Source organism: Zea mays, chromosome 3 (assembly GCF_902167145.1).
Source record: "Zea mays cultivar B73 chromosome 3, Zm-B73-REFERENCE-NAM-5.0, whole genome shotgun sequence".
NCBI lineage: Eukaryota > Viridiplantae > Streptophyta > Magnoliopsida > Poales > Poaceae > Zea > Zea mays.
In genome coordinates this window covers 160,150,827-160,165,891 of record NC_050098.1, presented here as the reverse complement: position 1 = coordinate 160,165,891, position 15,065 = coordinate 160,150,827, and the positions used below count along the sequence as shown (strand labels likewise).

At 46.2% G+C, this 15,065-nt stretch overlaps 1 protein-coding gene across 1 annotated transcript; it reads right to left on the bottom strand.

Moving 5' to 3' along the window:
- Window positions 1-671: 671 nt before the first annotated feature.
- Window positions 672-3,228, bottom strand: LOC109945307 (uncharacterized). Its single transcript, XM_020551149.3, has one exon. The coding sequence runs from the start codon at window positions 2,164-2,166 to the stop codon at window positions 1,858-1,860; it is 309 nt and encodes a 102-aa protein (XP_020406738.1). The 5' UTR covers window positions 2,167-3,228; the 3' UTR covers window positions 672-1,857.
- Between the last annotated feature and the right edge of the window lie 11,837 nt (window positions 3,229-15,065).

The window sequence follows — 15,065 nt, the reverse complement described above, 5'->3', positions numbered from 1 at the left end:
TATGGCATAGTCGAGGACCTCTGCACATTCATATTGAAAGAGGTCATTCCCGCAGAAGGAAAATATCACGATGCTTCCGGAACATTAGCTTTGCCAGAGTTTAGAATACTAACAGAAATTAGTAGATTATCTCTTAGCCGAGATAGTTATTAGAGCTTAGGTGAAAACTTATGATGTATAGAATGCATGAAGGATATATGGTTGTAAACAGAATACTTTCATGTCGTAGAATGCATGAAAACTTATGATGTATAGAATTTAATTTCATGTTGCTTTCAATATCAATATAGATCTATATATATATATGTTTGTGTGTGTGTAAATAAATATATATATAATTCAGTATTGTTTGAAATTTTGAAAAAAGGCGGGAAAGTTCCACTGGCGGCTGAATAAAGAAAACCGCCAGTGAAAATGCATTTCCACTGGCGGTTTGCTTTATAAAACCGCCAGTGGAAATGCATTTTCACTGGCGGTTTTCTTTATTCAGCCGCCAGTGGAAATGAACTTTTCACTGGCGGTTCCTTAAGAAAACCGCCAGTGAAAATGCACTTTTCACTGGCAGTTCCAAAATAACCGCCAGTGGAAATGCTGATTTCCACTGACCCCTAGCACTGGCGGTACTGAAAAACGCCAGTGTAAATATGTTTAGAACCGCCACTATAGAGCTTCTGTGTACTAGTGGACCGTGAAGGCCTGCTGGGGCGGTGATGGGTGGCCATATGGCCACAGCTGCAAGGACCCAGTCCAGGGTTGGCCGAAGGACGGGTGGGCGTGGCCTTGGGCATAGGATGGTGCAGCCCTGCCAGAAGGTGGGTGCCCGCCATCAGGGGCGGAGGGCCCATTATGGCTTATTATGGCCCAAGCCATACCTAAAATAAAATAAACAGGTACGTCCGCCGGCCCAGCTTCCATTCGTGCCGAGGCCTCACGAACACACCCATTTGGTGCCCTACCGCTAAGCCGCTAACCCTGGCTCACGAACACACCCAGTCAGCCGCCAGGCCGCCGCTGTGCCTTCCGCCGTCCGCCGAGGCACCGAGCCGCTGTCCCTCCCCGTCCGCCGAGCCGTTGCCCCTGTGGCTGTGCTGTGCCTCCGTTCGCCGGCCGAGCCGCTGTCCGCCTGTCACTGTCCCTCAGTCCGCCGAGCTGCTGTGCTTTCCGGCTTCGCCGTCCGCCGAACAGGTTCGTCCGCGAGCGCGACGCGCCGAGCTTCCGCCGTCCGCCGAGCAGGTCCGTCCGCCAAGCCATACCTAAATTTTTTTCCGTCCTCCGCCACTGCCCGCCATGGCCACCACGGCTGCGGCGACGATCGTTGGAGCGCTGCCGACTGCCAGGGGACGCTGTGGAGCCTTCTGGTTCCCCTGGCGTGGCGTGGAGGAGGGCACAGGCAGGCCGAACGCGGCTGGCTATTATGGCGTCGTGACGAGAGCCGTGGGCGGCGACGGAGGTCGGGCGTCGATCTCCATCTCTTCTAGCAGGAGATGGGTACGTGCCTCGGCGAACGACGGGAATGGGCGATGCATTTTGAGGATCGACACCGTGTGCTAGAATTTCCAGCTCAGGCCACGGAGCAGGGTAAGGACCATCTGGCGATCACCGATTGGATCGCCGAATTCGGCGAGAGACGCTGCCATTGTCTCAAGACGACGACAAAAATCGGTGATCGATAGGGAGTCTTGGCGAAGGTTGCAGAATTGTGACTCAAGGAGGAGGGCACGAGATTCCTGTTGTCCAAGGAACTCGTCCTCAAGATAACTCCATGCCTCACACGCGGGGCGCTGGCAGATCATGAGCGTCTGCTGCAAGTCGCTGGATACGGTGCTGTAGATCCATGTCAGCACGAACGCAGTCCGCCTAGAGCCATGCAGGGCGCTCCAGGAACACCTCATCCATGAGGATATGGTGGGTCAGCGCATACTTGCCGAGGACTGTGAGGAACAGCCCACGCCACTTGGTGTAGGTGTTCGCGACCTTGTCGAGGATGACGGGGATGAGGGCCTTCACGTTGACGACGGCGGTGGCCTGAGCCCAGATGGCCTCGTGGGCGGCTTTGAACTTGTCGAGGCACGCCTGCTCGATGCGGGCAGCCTCGGCGGTGAGGCGACATTCCTCGGCGGCCTTGGCCGCAGCGGCTGTGGCAGTGGTGGCGGCGTCATCTGCCATGATGTGCGCAGGGAGTCGGACCCATGGACGCGCCCGGCTGAAGGGTCGGCGAATCGAGCGATCTGAAATACGATCGGTGGCAGCGTGTCGATCGGAACTAGAAGGGGCAGGCACGGCGATCAGCTCAGCAACACTCCGGGCGGACAGGTCAGCGGCTAGGGTGGCGAGAAGGACCTGGAGGCGCGCAGGTTAGTATTGTGCGGAAGCGGATCGTAACTCCTGTGTGATACCATGAGAGTAGGAATAATTGATATCTTTTGATTGTGTATAGACGTAAATAGATATAGCAGCTAAGGGCGGCATGCAAGCCAACCGCACAGCCGCAATCACAGGAGCAATCACAGCCACAATTACATGCCTAATTACATTAATCTAACAATTTCAATAACATTCTTGCCAAGTTTGTAATATCATACATCACACATTTAATATATTGTACTTATGACTTCTTCGTTAATATGATGATATGGACTAGTCTACAGGTTTTTTGATATAGGGCCCACTCGACCACTCCTAGGGCCATACCGCCTCGATGGGTCTAGTCTAATTCTTATGTTGGATCACATTTAGTCGCATTGAGTCCTTTATCCTTACAGGACTTGAAGCCCTTTAAGCCTGGAACGGTTCGAGGCCCGATGTATCCCTTTGTAGATCTAATCGTGACTTAATGTAGTTATTGAAAGCAAAATCTTCTATGGAGATCAGTTAGGTTTTTACACATAGTGCGTGACAACTTTCAGAAAATACCGTCGATTTTTTATCAGAGTCTCTACATATGATACCATGACATTTCGACAAGTTTCATGATTTTCTCAATTTATTTGTATTTTATATACTTTTAAAATAACTGGATCACAAGTTCACAGTCATGTTTCGTGAGCATGATGCTCGAAAAATCTAGTCCGGTCCTAAAATAGGCAGTACATTGTTCTAAATAACAAGAATATCATTTTTTACATTCGTCATCTTCCATTTTTCGAGTGACTTGCAGTTCGAATATGAATTATCCGAAGAAATTTAATTAAACGAACTAAATCTAATAATTACATAAAAAAACTTTGATAATCATGTCAAAATGGAACATTTAGATCTATATAGTGCAGGAACATAGTAGACAAAATTTGATAAAAAAATAAAAAAAACACTTTGCCGAGTGTCAGGGAAAGACACTCGATAAGGAAGTAACTTTGTCGAGCGTGTGTCAGGGGACACTCGCTAAAGAATTTTTTAATAATCTAAAATAATATTTGCCGAATGCTAGCTTAGAACACTCGACAAATTATTTTTTAATAATTTAAAACAATCTTTGCTGAGTATCAGATCTAGGACACTCGATGAAGTTTATTTTTTAAAAAAAATCAAAAATTATTTTTGGCTCAAGAGCCAGATCCAGGGCACTCGACAAAGTCTATGAACTTAACCCACCAACGGGCCCATTTTCATTCCGTACCTTACTTGTCGACGCCTCCCTTACTCACGCCGTCGCCGCCACCTCGATTCTCACGCCTTGTCGCCACGCTCGCGTCCATCGGAGCCACACCGCCATCCAGCCTCCCTGCCGCCACAACACCCAGTCGGCACCTCGACCTCTATCGTCCGGTGCCCCGGCGCCACCCTCCGCTGACCTCACCCTCCGAGCGGCGACACCATGCTTCACCGCCCTGAGGCGCCTACTCCGGTCTCCACGCACCGCTGCTGTCCCATCCCTGACCACCATAGGTTCCGCACTTACTCAACCTCATGTTGATATGGATATTTTTTCAATTGCATTGTAATGTAGCTAATTGTTAGTAACTAGTCTACTATACGTTTATCAAACATGCTCTTAAATAAAGAACTGGATGGTCATTTAGTAATGGTTATCAACTAGGGTACGATGTCTTTCTTTTAGAGACATAGGTCTATCTTACGCATTTAGGGAAAACATGCCTATTTCATTAAGAGAAGGAGATAGGTACACATATTTTATATTTCTTATGCTTGTGAAAAAAACATGCTATCAATCACAAATAAATAGAGTATTGTTGTGCTATCTCTCATGGATTAAATATATATTGTGATTAGCGGCCATCGTGTCGTTGATGTATATCTATGTGTCAGCCATTGTGCTGTTACTTTTATTTGCAGGTTTTGGAAACCTCCACGTGCGGGAAGGTGCTGCCGAATTTTTTTGTTGACAGGTTTGTTTTTTTGCAGAGGTCTTCCTAGCCGTTGCGGGTCTGCCTACACCGCATCGCATCGCCACCGCACCGACCTGCCACAGCCCCGCTAGCATGGCTCCACTGCCACCCTAGGTATAACCTCGATTTCAACATCATGGTCGTAGATCACGTAACCCAGTTAGACTTCTCCCATTTGAAAGAGATACGATGCAGATATGCAGATCTTTGGATATCTACAAATGTATCTGTTTCAAATTATCCATGTTTTTTGGACAGCCTGCGGTTGCATAGATGTGGTTACTTTCCATGTTCTACTCTAATATGAGACAGAGTTTCGGTGTCACCTCCTTGTTGTTCTCCGGACAGTACACTCTCCCTGTTGTTCTGTCTCAGATCAGAGTACAGCATGGAAACTAACCCCATCTATGCAACCACGGGTGGAATTAGGACCTATTCTCACCTATTAGAAGGTAGGAATGTAGTGTACATGCATTATATGTTTATATTAAACTATACTCGGTTATATATGTTAGAGGATGGATGGCTATGAGTGGATGTACACGGGTCGCGAATGTAGGGGCTAGGTCACCAATAAATGGATTAGAATGACCGATGACTTCCTGGAACGGACATTTGGCAAAGCTGCTAAAGGAGCTAGTCTAGTCCCATGTCCGTGAAACAAATGTGTCAATAGGAAAAGAAAAACAAAGAAGGCCATGGTAGAACATATTTAGAAGAATATATTTACGCCAGACTATACTCGGTGGATCTTTCATAGTGAAGCGTATCGTACGAGAGAGGAGGTGATGAGACAACACGTATTATGGAAGAATTAAAGAAATATATGAACTCAATTTTCACGATTCCAAACCTCTTACTCTTGTGATATTCAAATGTCATTGGTTTGACCTTGAAGTGACGAGACAGACACATTCTAATCTTGGGCTAGTCGAAATTCAACAGGATTCCACCTTACCAGGAGAGGATGTCTATATCGTGGCCTAATAGACCACACAAGTGTATTATCTCTCATATGTGCCAAACAAAATAACATCTTAAGGATTGGGATGTTGTGTATAAAGTGTCATCACACGATAAATTACCTGTCCCAAACGATGAAGATTATAACTTAGACCCGGACACATATGACGAAAAGTTTTTTCGAGAAGATTGGCTAGAAGGGCGATTTGAGATAGACTTAACCGAAGCGAGAAATGGAAGTAGATATTAAAATGGTTGTTGATGAGGATGATGATGAGGTGGAAAACGAGGATGACTTAGAAATGCTTGAAGGCATGACAATGACGAACTTGCGCCTTCAGATGATATTGAAATGGTTGATAGTGATGATGAGACTTATGATCTGACTTCTGGACACATATAAAGATTATTTTTAATCGATGTAATGCTATATTTTATTTATTTCACATTTGTTTCTACGTACACTAGAAATAGGCAGCGCCCTATCGGGTGCTGTACCAGCCGCTTATACAATATTATACAATATTGGGAAGTTGTTGTAGCATATGCAACCGTTTTTTTTGTTTTTCAGTCCATTTTTCAAAAAAATTTATGTTTAGACCCCTGGATGACTTAATTGATGTTTTGGACCCAAAGCTCGGCGCCATAAGCTATGGCGCCGAGCCAACACGGTTCGGCGCCACATGTCTTGGCGCTGAGCTTGCTGACGCAGCAGCCGACGTGGCATCCTATTTAAGCCAAACCGTCGTCTTCTTTCTTCTTTTTTCTCCTTGCCCGCCCTTGCTTTCCCATGCCTCCTCACCCGCCCCTGCTTTCTCCGCCGCCGCGCTCGGCCACTCAACGCCAGCCGCCGCGACTCCGACCACCACGTCCGCCCGCGCCACTCCGCCCACCGCTCACTCGACTTCGGCCGCCGCCTGCTCTCCTCCGCCTGCCACTCTCCCTCCGGCCTTCCAGCTCACAAGGTAACAATTTTTTATAATTATTACTTAATATTTTTGTATTTAGTTGGTATTACTTAGTTAGTTAGTGTTTAGTTGTTCGTTAGTGGTTAGTTAGTATTTAGTTTTTTTAGCATTTTAGGGTTTAGGGTTAGTGGTTACATTATAATTAGTGTTTAGCATTTAGTTAGTATTTATTTAGTTTAGTATTTAGTTTTTAGTATTTAGTATACTAGCTAGCCATTTACATGTGAATATATTTAGTCCTTTTATATGTTAGTTAACGTGTTGTTCTTTCAGTTGTTGAGTGTGCATGTCAGCCATCGTGCTGTTTGTTTGTCTGTAGGTTTTAGAAACCTGACCGTATAGGGGAGGTGCTACCCATTTTTTTTACCTGGGAGTAATAGGTTAAGTAAGTATTTAGGGTTTAGGAGATTAGTAGATGGGGATAGTAATAATTTAGGGTTTAGTTGATAATGTTAGTCAGGTACCATCTTTAATGGTTATCGAGTTAGTAATCCGTGTTTGCAATAGAGGGACACCATAGTGACACTATACCATGGAGGAAGCGTGGAGGAAGATGTTTATGGGAATGTTAGTTTTTATGGAGTGAAGAAGGTGATCGTGATGTTCGATGAAAGACCCTCTTTTGGCCAGATTTTCGCTCGAGCTTGTGAGGAGATTAGTTGCAATTTAAACGACCCTAGCATATGAATTTAGGGTTTGTTGTCCAATGTTGCATCTAGGATAGTTGTCCGACAGTTGATCTCCATTGGCTCTGAAGATGACTGGGTGAAATATATCAAAATTGTGAAGACGATTGTTCCTCCATGTTTGGATGTGGTCGTTCGAAAGTTATCATTTGATCATTGCCATGCGCCAGTCGGGTTATCTCCACAAATACCAAATACATCTCATTGTGAAGCTCCTATGCCTGAGCTTCTGGAAAAGTGGTTGTTGTGCTAGATGCTCAATCGGCCCCGAACGAGGTTGAGATTTTTAGTCTTGTTCGTGGCGTTTGTGGGCCTCTAATCCGGTGGTACCCCCCTAGGAGGTCCCATTGACCTAGGATAATCCAAGTTAGTGTCTTTAACACGCTATTCATATGCATCGTTAATTCATTTGATTAGACTTTAATATAGTATTTGTTCCTTCGACGTGTTGCAGGAGTTCCACAACTAGATAATGGTGCTTATCTTCCTATGCCCCTATCATCCATTATGGACCACATATGCAGGGTCTCAAATAGTGTTGATGTTCAGATTGAGGATGAGGAGGAGCCATATGAGACTGCACGGGCCTTAGATTATGATGACGACCGTCCGGTTCAAGAAATGACTGAGCAAGAAATTGAACTCATCAGATGTTTGTGTCTGGAGCGTGACCCTGCAGTACATGAATTTACATACACGAAAGGACGAGATGATGAACTGCTAGAGGCTCTGGATAACGCCGATACATTGAGATAAAGCTAGGCTTAATTTTCAAGGACCTGCCTACACTGAGACGATGGCAACAGGAATATTCCATGAACCGCACGAGGCCGTTCAAGGTGAGACACTTGTATGCACAACGCCATTACACAGTTGTGTGCGAGGTGTCTGATTGTAATTGGAGGGTATGTGCCCGCAGGTAGAAGGAAACTAGCAAGTTTAAGATCACAAAAATTGTAGGTCCAAGGAAAATTGAAAGTTTAAGCATCGTCAATTGACATCTACCCTAATTGCGAAAAGGCTATTGGGGACATTGTAGGGTCAGCCAAACTTGAAGGTGAAGTCGATTATGACCATGACTTGGGAGCTGTTTGGTTACAGGATCAAGTATGGGAAAGCATGGAGGGCAAAGCAATGAGCATGGAAGATGATATATGGGGATTGGGAAGAGGGTTATAAGAAGTTGCCAGCATCGTTCAATGCAATAAAAGCAAAAAAACTCAGGCATACATTACAAGTACATCCCTAAACCTAATGAATGGAGGAATGGCAGAGAGATCTTCTTTCGTGCTTTCTGATGTTTTTCGCAGTGCATAGAGGCCTTCAGGCATTGTCGTCCCGTGCTCTCTATTGATGGTACTTTTCTGCTTGGGAAGTATAAGGGCACATTGTTGGTTGCCATTTCATGTGACGTGAACAAAGCATTGGTTCCTTTGGCATTTTCTTTGGTGGAGAGGGAGAACAGAGATAGTTGGTTTTGGTTCTTGTGACTTGTTCGGATCCATGTCGTGGGCCCTGGTTGAGAGGTTGGTGTCATATCTGACAGACACCAGGGTATTCTTAATGCAGTGCAAGAGCAGATTCCTGGCTACGCAACCATGCACCATAGATGGTGCGCTCGACATCTAGTAGAAAATCTTCTTCGAAAGAATCGTACCAAGGCTAATTTCCCCCTTTTTGAGGAGGTCTGTCGATAGTGGAGGTTTCGTTTTTCGAGGACAAGTTGAAGGAACTAAAAGATGCAACAAATGCTGAAGGTAAAAATAGGATTGCTGGATTGCTGAGGTAACCCTAGAAGTGGACAAGGGCCTACGACGAAGGTGGTTAGAGGTTCGAGTTCCAGACTAGCAACATGGCTGAGTCATTTAATAGTGTGCTGAAGGGTATACATGGCATGCCAGTCAATACTATAGTAACTGTTGGGGGCCTCTCTCCGCCGAAGGTCCTCAAAATTGTGACTAACCATGTGTTTTCAGTATAACTTAGACTATTACTGGAAGCTTCGGCTTTGGGATGAAGGCGTTCGATATAAGGACACAACCCGAAGGTAGCATGGATGGACGCCGAAGCTATGACCGAAGAAGCTTCGGTTCAACACAATGACGAAGGTGAACGATGAAACCAACCTAAAGGGGAAAAGACTACTTAACCCTTGATAGCTTGCTTTACTGTTAACAGTAAAAGTCAGGGACTTGAATGTAATTTTGCCCGGGCTGCGTCTCATGCCTATAAATAGATGAACAGAAACACTGTACTGTTCATGTTGTTTTGTAAAAGTTCTTGCGTCATCCACTTTCACACTTTCTGACAAGGCGAAGGTATCAATAAAGTGTAAATATTATAAATTTATTATTCATGTTTAGGAAATGAGAATGTAAATAATTTATTGATGTTTCATCATTATTTACGTTCTTTTATGTTTCATATACCTACATTCATATTTGTTTATCGAGATGATGAAGGTATGACCTTCATGACCTTTGTCTGGAGATCATTATACCCGAAGGGAGATAATATTCGAAGGACAAAGGTCTCAAATCGTTAACAAGCGTGTTGCTTTGTTCTTGATGTATAGCATTCAAGAGCAAAGACCAACAGTAACATTCACTTTCTATAGGCTTGTGGCGAGGTTTAATGATAGACAAGCACAAGCCAAGGCAATGCAGACGCGAGGTCAGAGATGGGCACCTAAACCAACAACACATCTTAATAATGCAAAGGAACGGGCCAATAGACATGAGGTACAATGCTTTGATGAGGAGTTGGGAAAATACGAGGTCTTTCATCGAAGAAATGATTATCTATTAACACAAGTATCTAATAAACTGTAGTCATCATATGAACTATATATCCTAGGAGCAACAATCAAAACTAATAATCGAAAAATTACAACCCAATATACAAAACGAATCAGTGAGACACCATACCTTGGTGTACAAAGTATTCCAACTCGAATCTGGTCGTTTTTGAACAAGATTTGAATGGAGAGAAAGTTGAGAAATGAGGAGGGCGCACCTATCGGCCAGCAGAACGGCCAATTTATAGGACTTCCTAGCTCGGCGTCGAGATCTGTGGCACTAAGCTAGGAGGCCACGTCGGCGCCACGCCTGCCCTAGCCGCTGCTGGCCGCCACCGCCACGTTAGAGCTTGGCGCTAGCGCCATAGCCTATGGCGCCGAGCTAAGGGTCTAAATCCTGAAATAAGTCATCCAGAGGTCTAAATGTAATTTTTGGTCGAAAATATGGTTAAAAAGAAAAAATTCGGCATATGCAATGACAAAGGACAATATAGGGAAAGTTCAGTTATGTGGGGGAACTGGATTCCTCTGTGATTTCCCAAGATAGATTACGTGTGCATGGTATCAATGACACAAGAATTTCATATGTGATCTTGGAGAAGGGACAATGTTTTTTATTTAGTGTACTTGAAGACATACATGGGTGTTTGAAATGTCTAAGCTCTAACACCGAGACTATGACAATCACATGTATACTTGTATAAAATGTCCAAAGAAACAAACCACAACATGTACAGAAAGAATATCAGAACATGTATTGTACATCGTCTTTGTTCCCTACTGTATGAACTGTCTGATATAAGGATGGAGGAATTCACCTGAAAAGCACATATGAATGAGTCTTAGAAACTAAAAAATCATGAGAAGTAGAACTGTGAGCATAGGACAGAGATGAAATTGTAGATATGGTATAATGAAGATATACACTAAGATAACTTCAAAATGCCTAGTTATTGGATTGAACCCACACAAACTATCCATAAAAAATCTTAAGATTTATTTATTGATCGTTCTCCACTCTCGGCATAGTTTTTTATATGACTAACTATTGTTTTTTTACTCCATCCAATATGCTTATGCTTAACTATGATTAACAGTCAAATGTTCTTATGCTTAACTATTCTGAATCAGTTAACTCCTTTTTCCACATTGAGATGTGAGATGGCTTCACATGATATACAAGATTGTCTCTATGTAAAAATAGTGTGACACCCAAAATCTTATTTTTGAAAGTTTAGTAAAAAGTTCTCCAAAGATTATAGAATGCCTTCCAATAAAATTTTCTTACATTTGATGCAACATCACCTAAAATAAACACGTTCCTAATAAAGATTTAAATAAAAGAATCTCTATATGAATTTGTTACCCCTTGTTGAAATGAATATTTATAATTATACTCTAAAAGAATTTTATATTAGAGAATATATTTCTTAAAATACCTATTCACTATGTTAAGAGTGTATGAATTTCATATTTGAAATCATTTGATTAAATAATATAATAAATAAATAAATTAAAACAAATCATATTCAGGCTGGAATAGTTTTGTTTGTACATTTAACTTGTGCTTGATTTCAAAGCAGATTTAAATTTGAAGATTGGAAACTTGAAATAAAAAGGGAAATGGAAAACAGAATAATAATAATAAAAAAGAAAAACTCACCTAAACCTGCGCCATGGGCCGTATCCACCTTGCGACCGGCCCAACTTCCCACTTACTCCTCCTGCACAGCCCACCTTCCCCCTTTCCATTCCTCTGTTCATTTCCACTGAGTCCCTGTCAAGTGGCCCCTTTGCGTCAGCTACGTCTTCTCAGATGAAACAGACTCGCGTGCGGCAACCTCGCCGGGGAATCCGCGTGTGGATCGCTGGTGACCGCGAGATCCGCGCAACAACCACACCATTTACCCGCCCGGATTCATGCTACCTGTTTTGCTCTTGACGGACTCCTGCCGTGGGGTCAGGCTCGTCCTCTGTGCCGCGCATGAACACCGCAGCAAAATTCGGAGGAAATCACAACAAACTCAATCTCCTCTCTCGGTTGTTGCGTGCGTTTCTCGGGTATAAATACCTGGCGCGTTGACGTACTCCCTCGGTCCCTTCATCCAATCCGCACACAGTGAAAGAAATTGGTCGGGGAAGAGTGAGACCCGACGTAGTCCACCAACCTCCTCGCCGTAGGCGGGCACCTGGGGGCATCTGAAGAAAGTCGCGTGGGCGCTCTGCATTGGGCGTGATCTCGGTGGACCCTGGGGATCTTGGTTGGGTCGGGCCGTAGCCTAGTGGCCGTCGGTACCAATCACCATCCGTGGATGCCGCGCCTTGATGAAATTGGACATCCCGATGGCAAAATCCGTGGTAAGAATACACCCATTGTGATCGCCATGCTGCGCACCTCGTGTAGCTCTATTCAATTTGACAGTGGTGCTCGGGGGAGGCCGATTGGTGCCACGGTCTTGTTCTCCACTGCGTGGCCATGGCGGCGGCGACACTGTTTGGGTGTTAGGGAAGAAGCTACGTGGATCGTTGATCCCAGTTGAATGGTTGTGATTAAACTGCGAAATCCCCACCGCCGGTGTATTCGATGTCGTGGATCCACGGATCGATGGCCAGGATCATAACACCGCGTGACCTTTTCGCTCGTCGGATCCGTGCCGTCAGATCGGAATCCGGTGGGTAGGTGCACATGCCAGTCGTGAGTTGATTTGAGCCATAGATCTCTGATCCATCGGTTCTTGTCACGTACCGGTTCATTTAAACAGGGATCTAATCTGAGCCATCCACTCATGATCAGATGACTGAAATCCATCGGTACCCCTTCGGCGGGTTGGTTTTATAAAAGAGCCCCTGGGATTTACTGAAATAAACCCGCTGTCCGTCTGCTTTGGAAATACATTACTTTCAAGTCCCTGGAATTTATAGTTTTACCCCTGGACTTCTATGGAATAGCAGGCGCGGTCCTGGAATTGATGTTTAATGGTAAAATTAATTCTAAAATGATTTTTAATATATAAATAAGCCTAGAACCTTGTTTTACTCATAACTAATTCATTTTTATTCCGATTTGACCCATTCCAGTTTCTATAGTTTTGTATTAATATTGTTTATCACCTAGTATCTTTGTTTGACCATGAAACTTAAATTAAAATTGTTCAATTGAATTAATCTATTCTAGGTGCTAAATAATTTCAGAAATTCATAACTAAATAACCGTAACTCCGTTTTTATCCATTCTAGTTGCATTAGTCCCACAATAATATTTTTTTATCATCTCGTAACTTTGTTTTGTCATGAAATATAGGTTAAAATATTGCACTTAGTCTATTCTATATTTAACCACGTGGATCTTCGGAAAATCATAACTCGATAGCCATAGCCCCGAATTTAGTGGTTCTTGTTCCCACGATATCGTAGCGACGCGTAGATTATTATTACGCAGTTTATTCTTATGTTTGGTGTGATGTTAATTTTGCCTATACCATGTTTGTCTGTATTGCTACGACTAGCAGTGAGGTCATGAGTCATCTGAAGATCATCCTGGTACCTGGAATCTCAAGTCCCAGGCAAGTTGTGCCCTTGATCACTTCTTTTACCCACTCATGTTCTAATTAATCATAATGATCTGCATAGGTTAATTTTGATGGGACCCAATAGGTTAACCTAGTTTGACTATCTTTATACCTTGTTCACCACTGAATTTTGGGTAGTACCTGTGTCGGGGACCATAATTAGGGGTACCCTCAAGACTCCTAATTCTCAGCTGGTAACCCCCATCAGCATAAAGCTGCTAAGGCCTGATGGGTGCGATTAAGTCAGGAATCAGTCCATTCGAGCGACTCGATCATGCCTCGCCCGAGCCTAGCCTCGGACAAGGGCAGCCGACCCCGGAGGATTTCCGTCTCGCCCGAGGCCCCCCTCCAACGGCGGACACATCTCCGGCTCGCCCGAGGCCCTGCCTTCGCTAAGAAGCAACCCTGACTAAATCGCCGCACCGACCGACCAAGTCACAGGAGCATTTAATGCAAAGGTGACCTGACACCTTTATCCTGACGCGCGCCCCCCGGCAGAGCCGAAGTGACCGCCGTCACTTCACCGCTCCACTGACCGGCCTGACAGAAGGACAGCGCCGCCCGCGCCACTCCGACCGCAGTGCCACTTGATACAGTGAGACTGACAGGCAGTCAGGCCCTACCAAAGGCACCATAGGAAGCTCCGCCCAACCCAGGGCTCGGACTCGGGCTAAGTCCCGGAAGACGGCGAACTCCGCTCCGCCCGACCCCAGGGCTCGGACTCAGGCTAAGTCCCAGAAGACGGCGAACTCCGCTCCGCCCCGACCCATGGCTCGGACTCGGGCTAAGTCCCGGAAGACGGCGGACTCCGCTCCGCCCGACCCAGGGCTCGGACTCGGGCTAAGTCCCAGAAGACGACGAACTCCGCTTCGCCCGACCCCAGGGCTCGGACTCCGCCCTGGCCTCTGCCGAACGACCTCTGCCTCGCCCGACCCAGGGGCTCGGGCTCGGCCTCGGCCATGGAAGACGGACTCGACCTCGGCTTCGGAGGAGCCTCCACGTCGCCCAACCTAGGGCGCAGGCCAGCCACGTCAACAGGAAGCGCCATCATCACCCTACCCCGAGCTGACTCGGGCCGCAGAGAACAAGAACGATGTCCCATCTGGCTAGCTCCGCCAGATAGGCAATGATGGCGCCCCGCATGCTCCGTGACGACGACGGCTCTCAGCTCTCTTACGGAAGCAGGAGGACGTCAGCAAGGACTCAACCGCTCCGACAGCTGTCCCTCCGCCAGGCTCCGTCGCTCCTCCGACGGCCACGACATCACACCAGCTGGGTGCCAAAATCTCTCCGGCTGCCACATCGGCATGTACTTAGGGCGCTAGCTCTCCCCCGCTAGACACGTAGCACTCTGCTACACCCCCATTGTACACCTGGATCCTCTCCTTACGCCTATAAAAGGAAGGACCAAGGCCCTCTTAGAGAGGGTTGGCCGCGCGGGGACGAGGACGGGACAGGCGCTCTCTTGGGGCCGCTCGCTTCCCTCTCCCGCGTGGACGCTTGTAACCCCCTACTGCAAGCGCACCCGACCTGGGCGCGGGACGAACACGAAGGCCGCGGGATTCCCACCTCTCTCACGCCGGTCTCCGGCCGCCTCGCTCCTTTCCCCCCTTCGCGCTCGCCCACGCGCTCGACCCATCTGGGCTGGGGCACGCGGCGACACTCACTCATCGGCCCGAGGGACCCCCGGTCTCGAAACGCCGACAGTTGGCGCGCCAGGTAGGGGCCTGCTGCGT

Excerpts from the sequence above, each read along its gene's own strand:
- LOC109945307 (XM_020551149.3), bottom strand. The coding sequence starts at position 2,166 with ATGGCAGATGACGCCGCCACCACTGCCACAGCCGCTGCGGCCAAGGCC.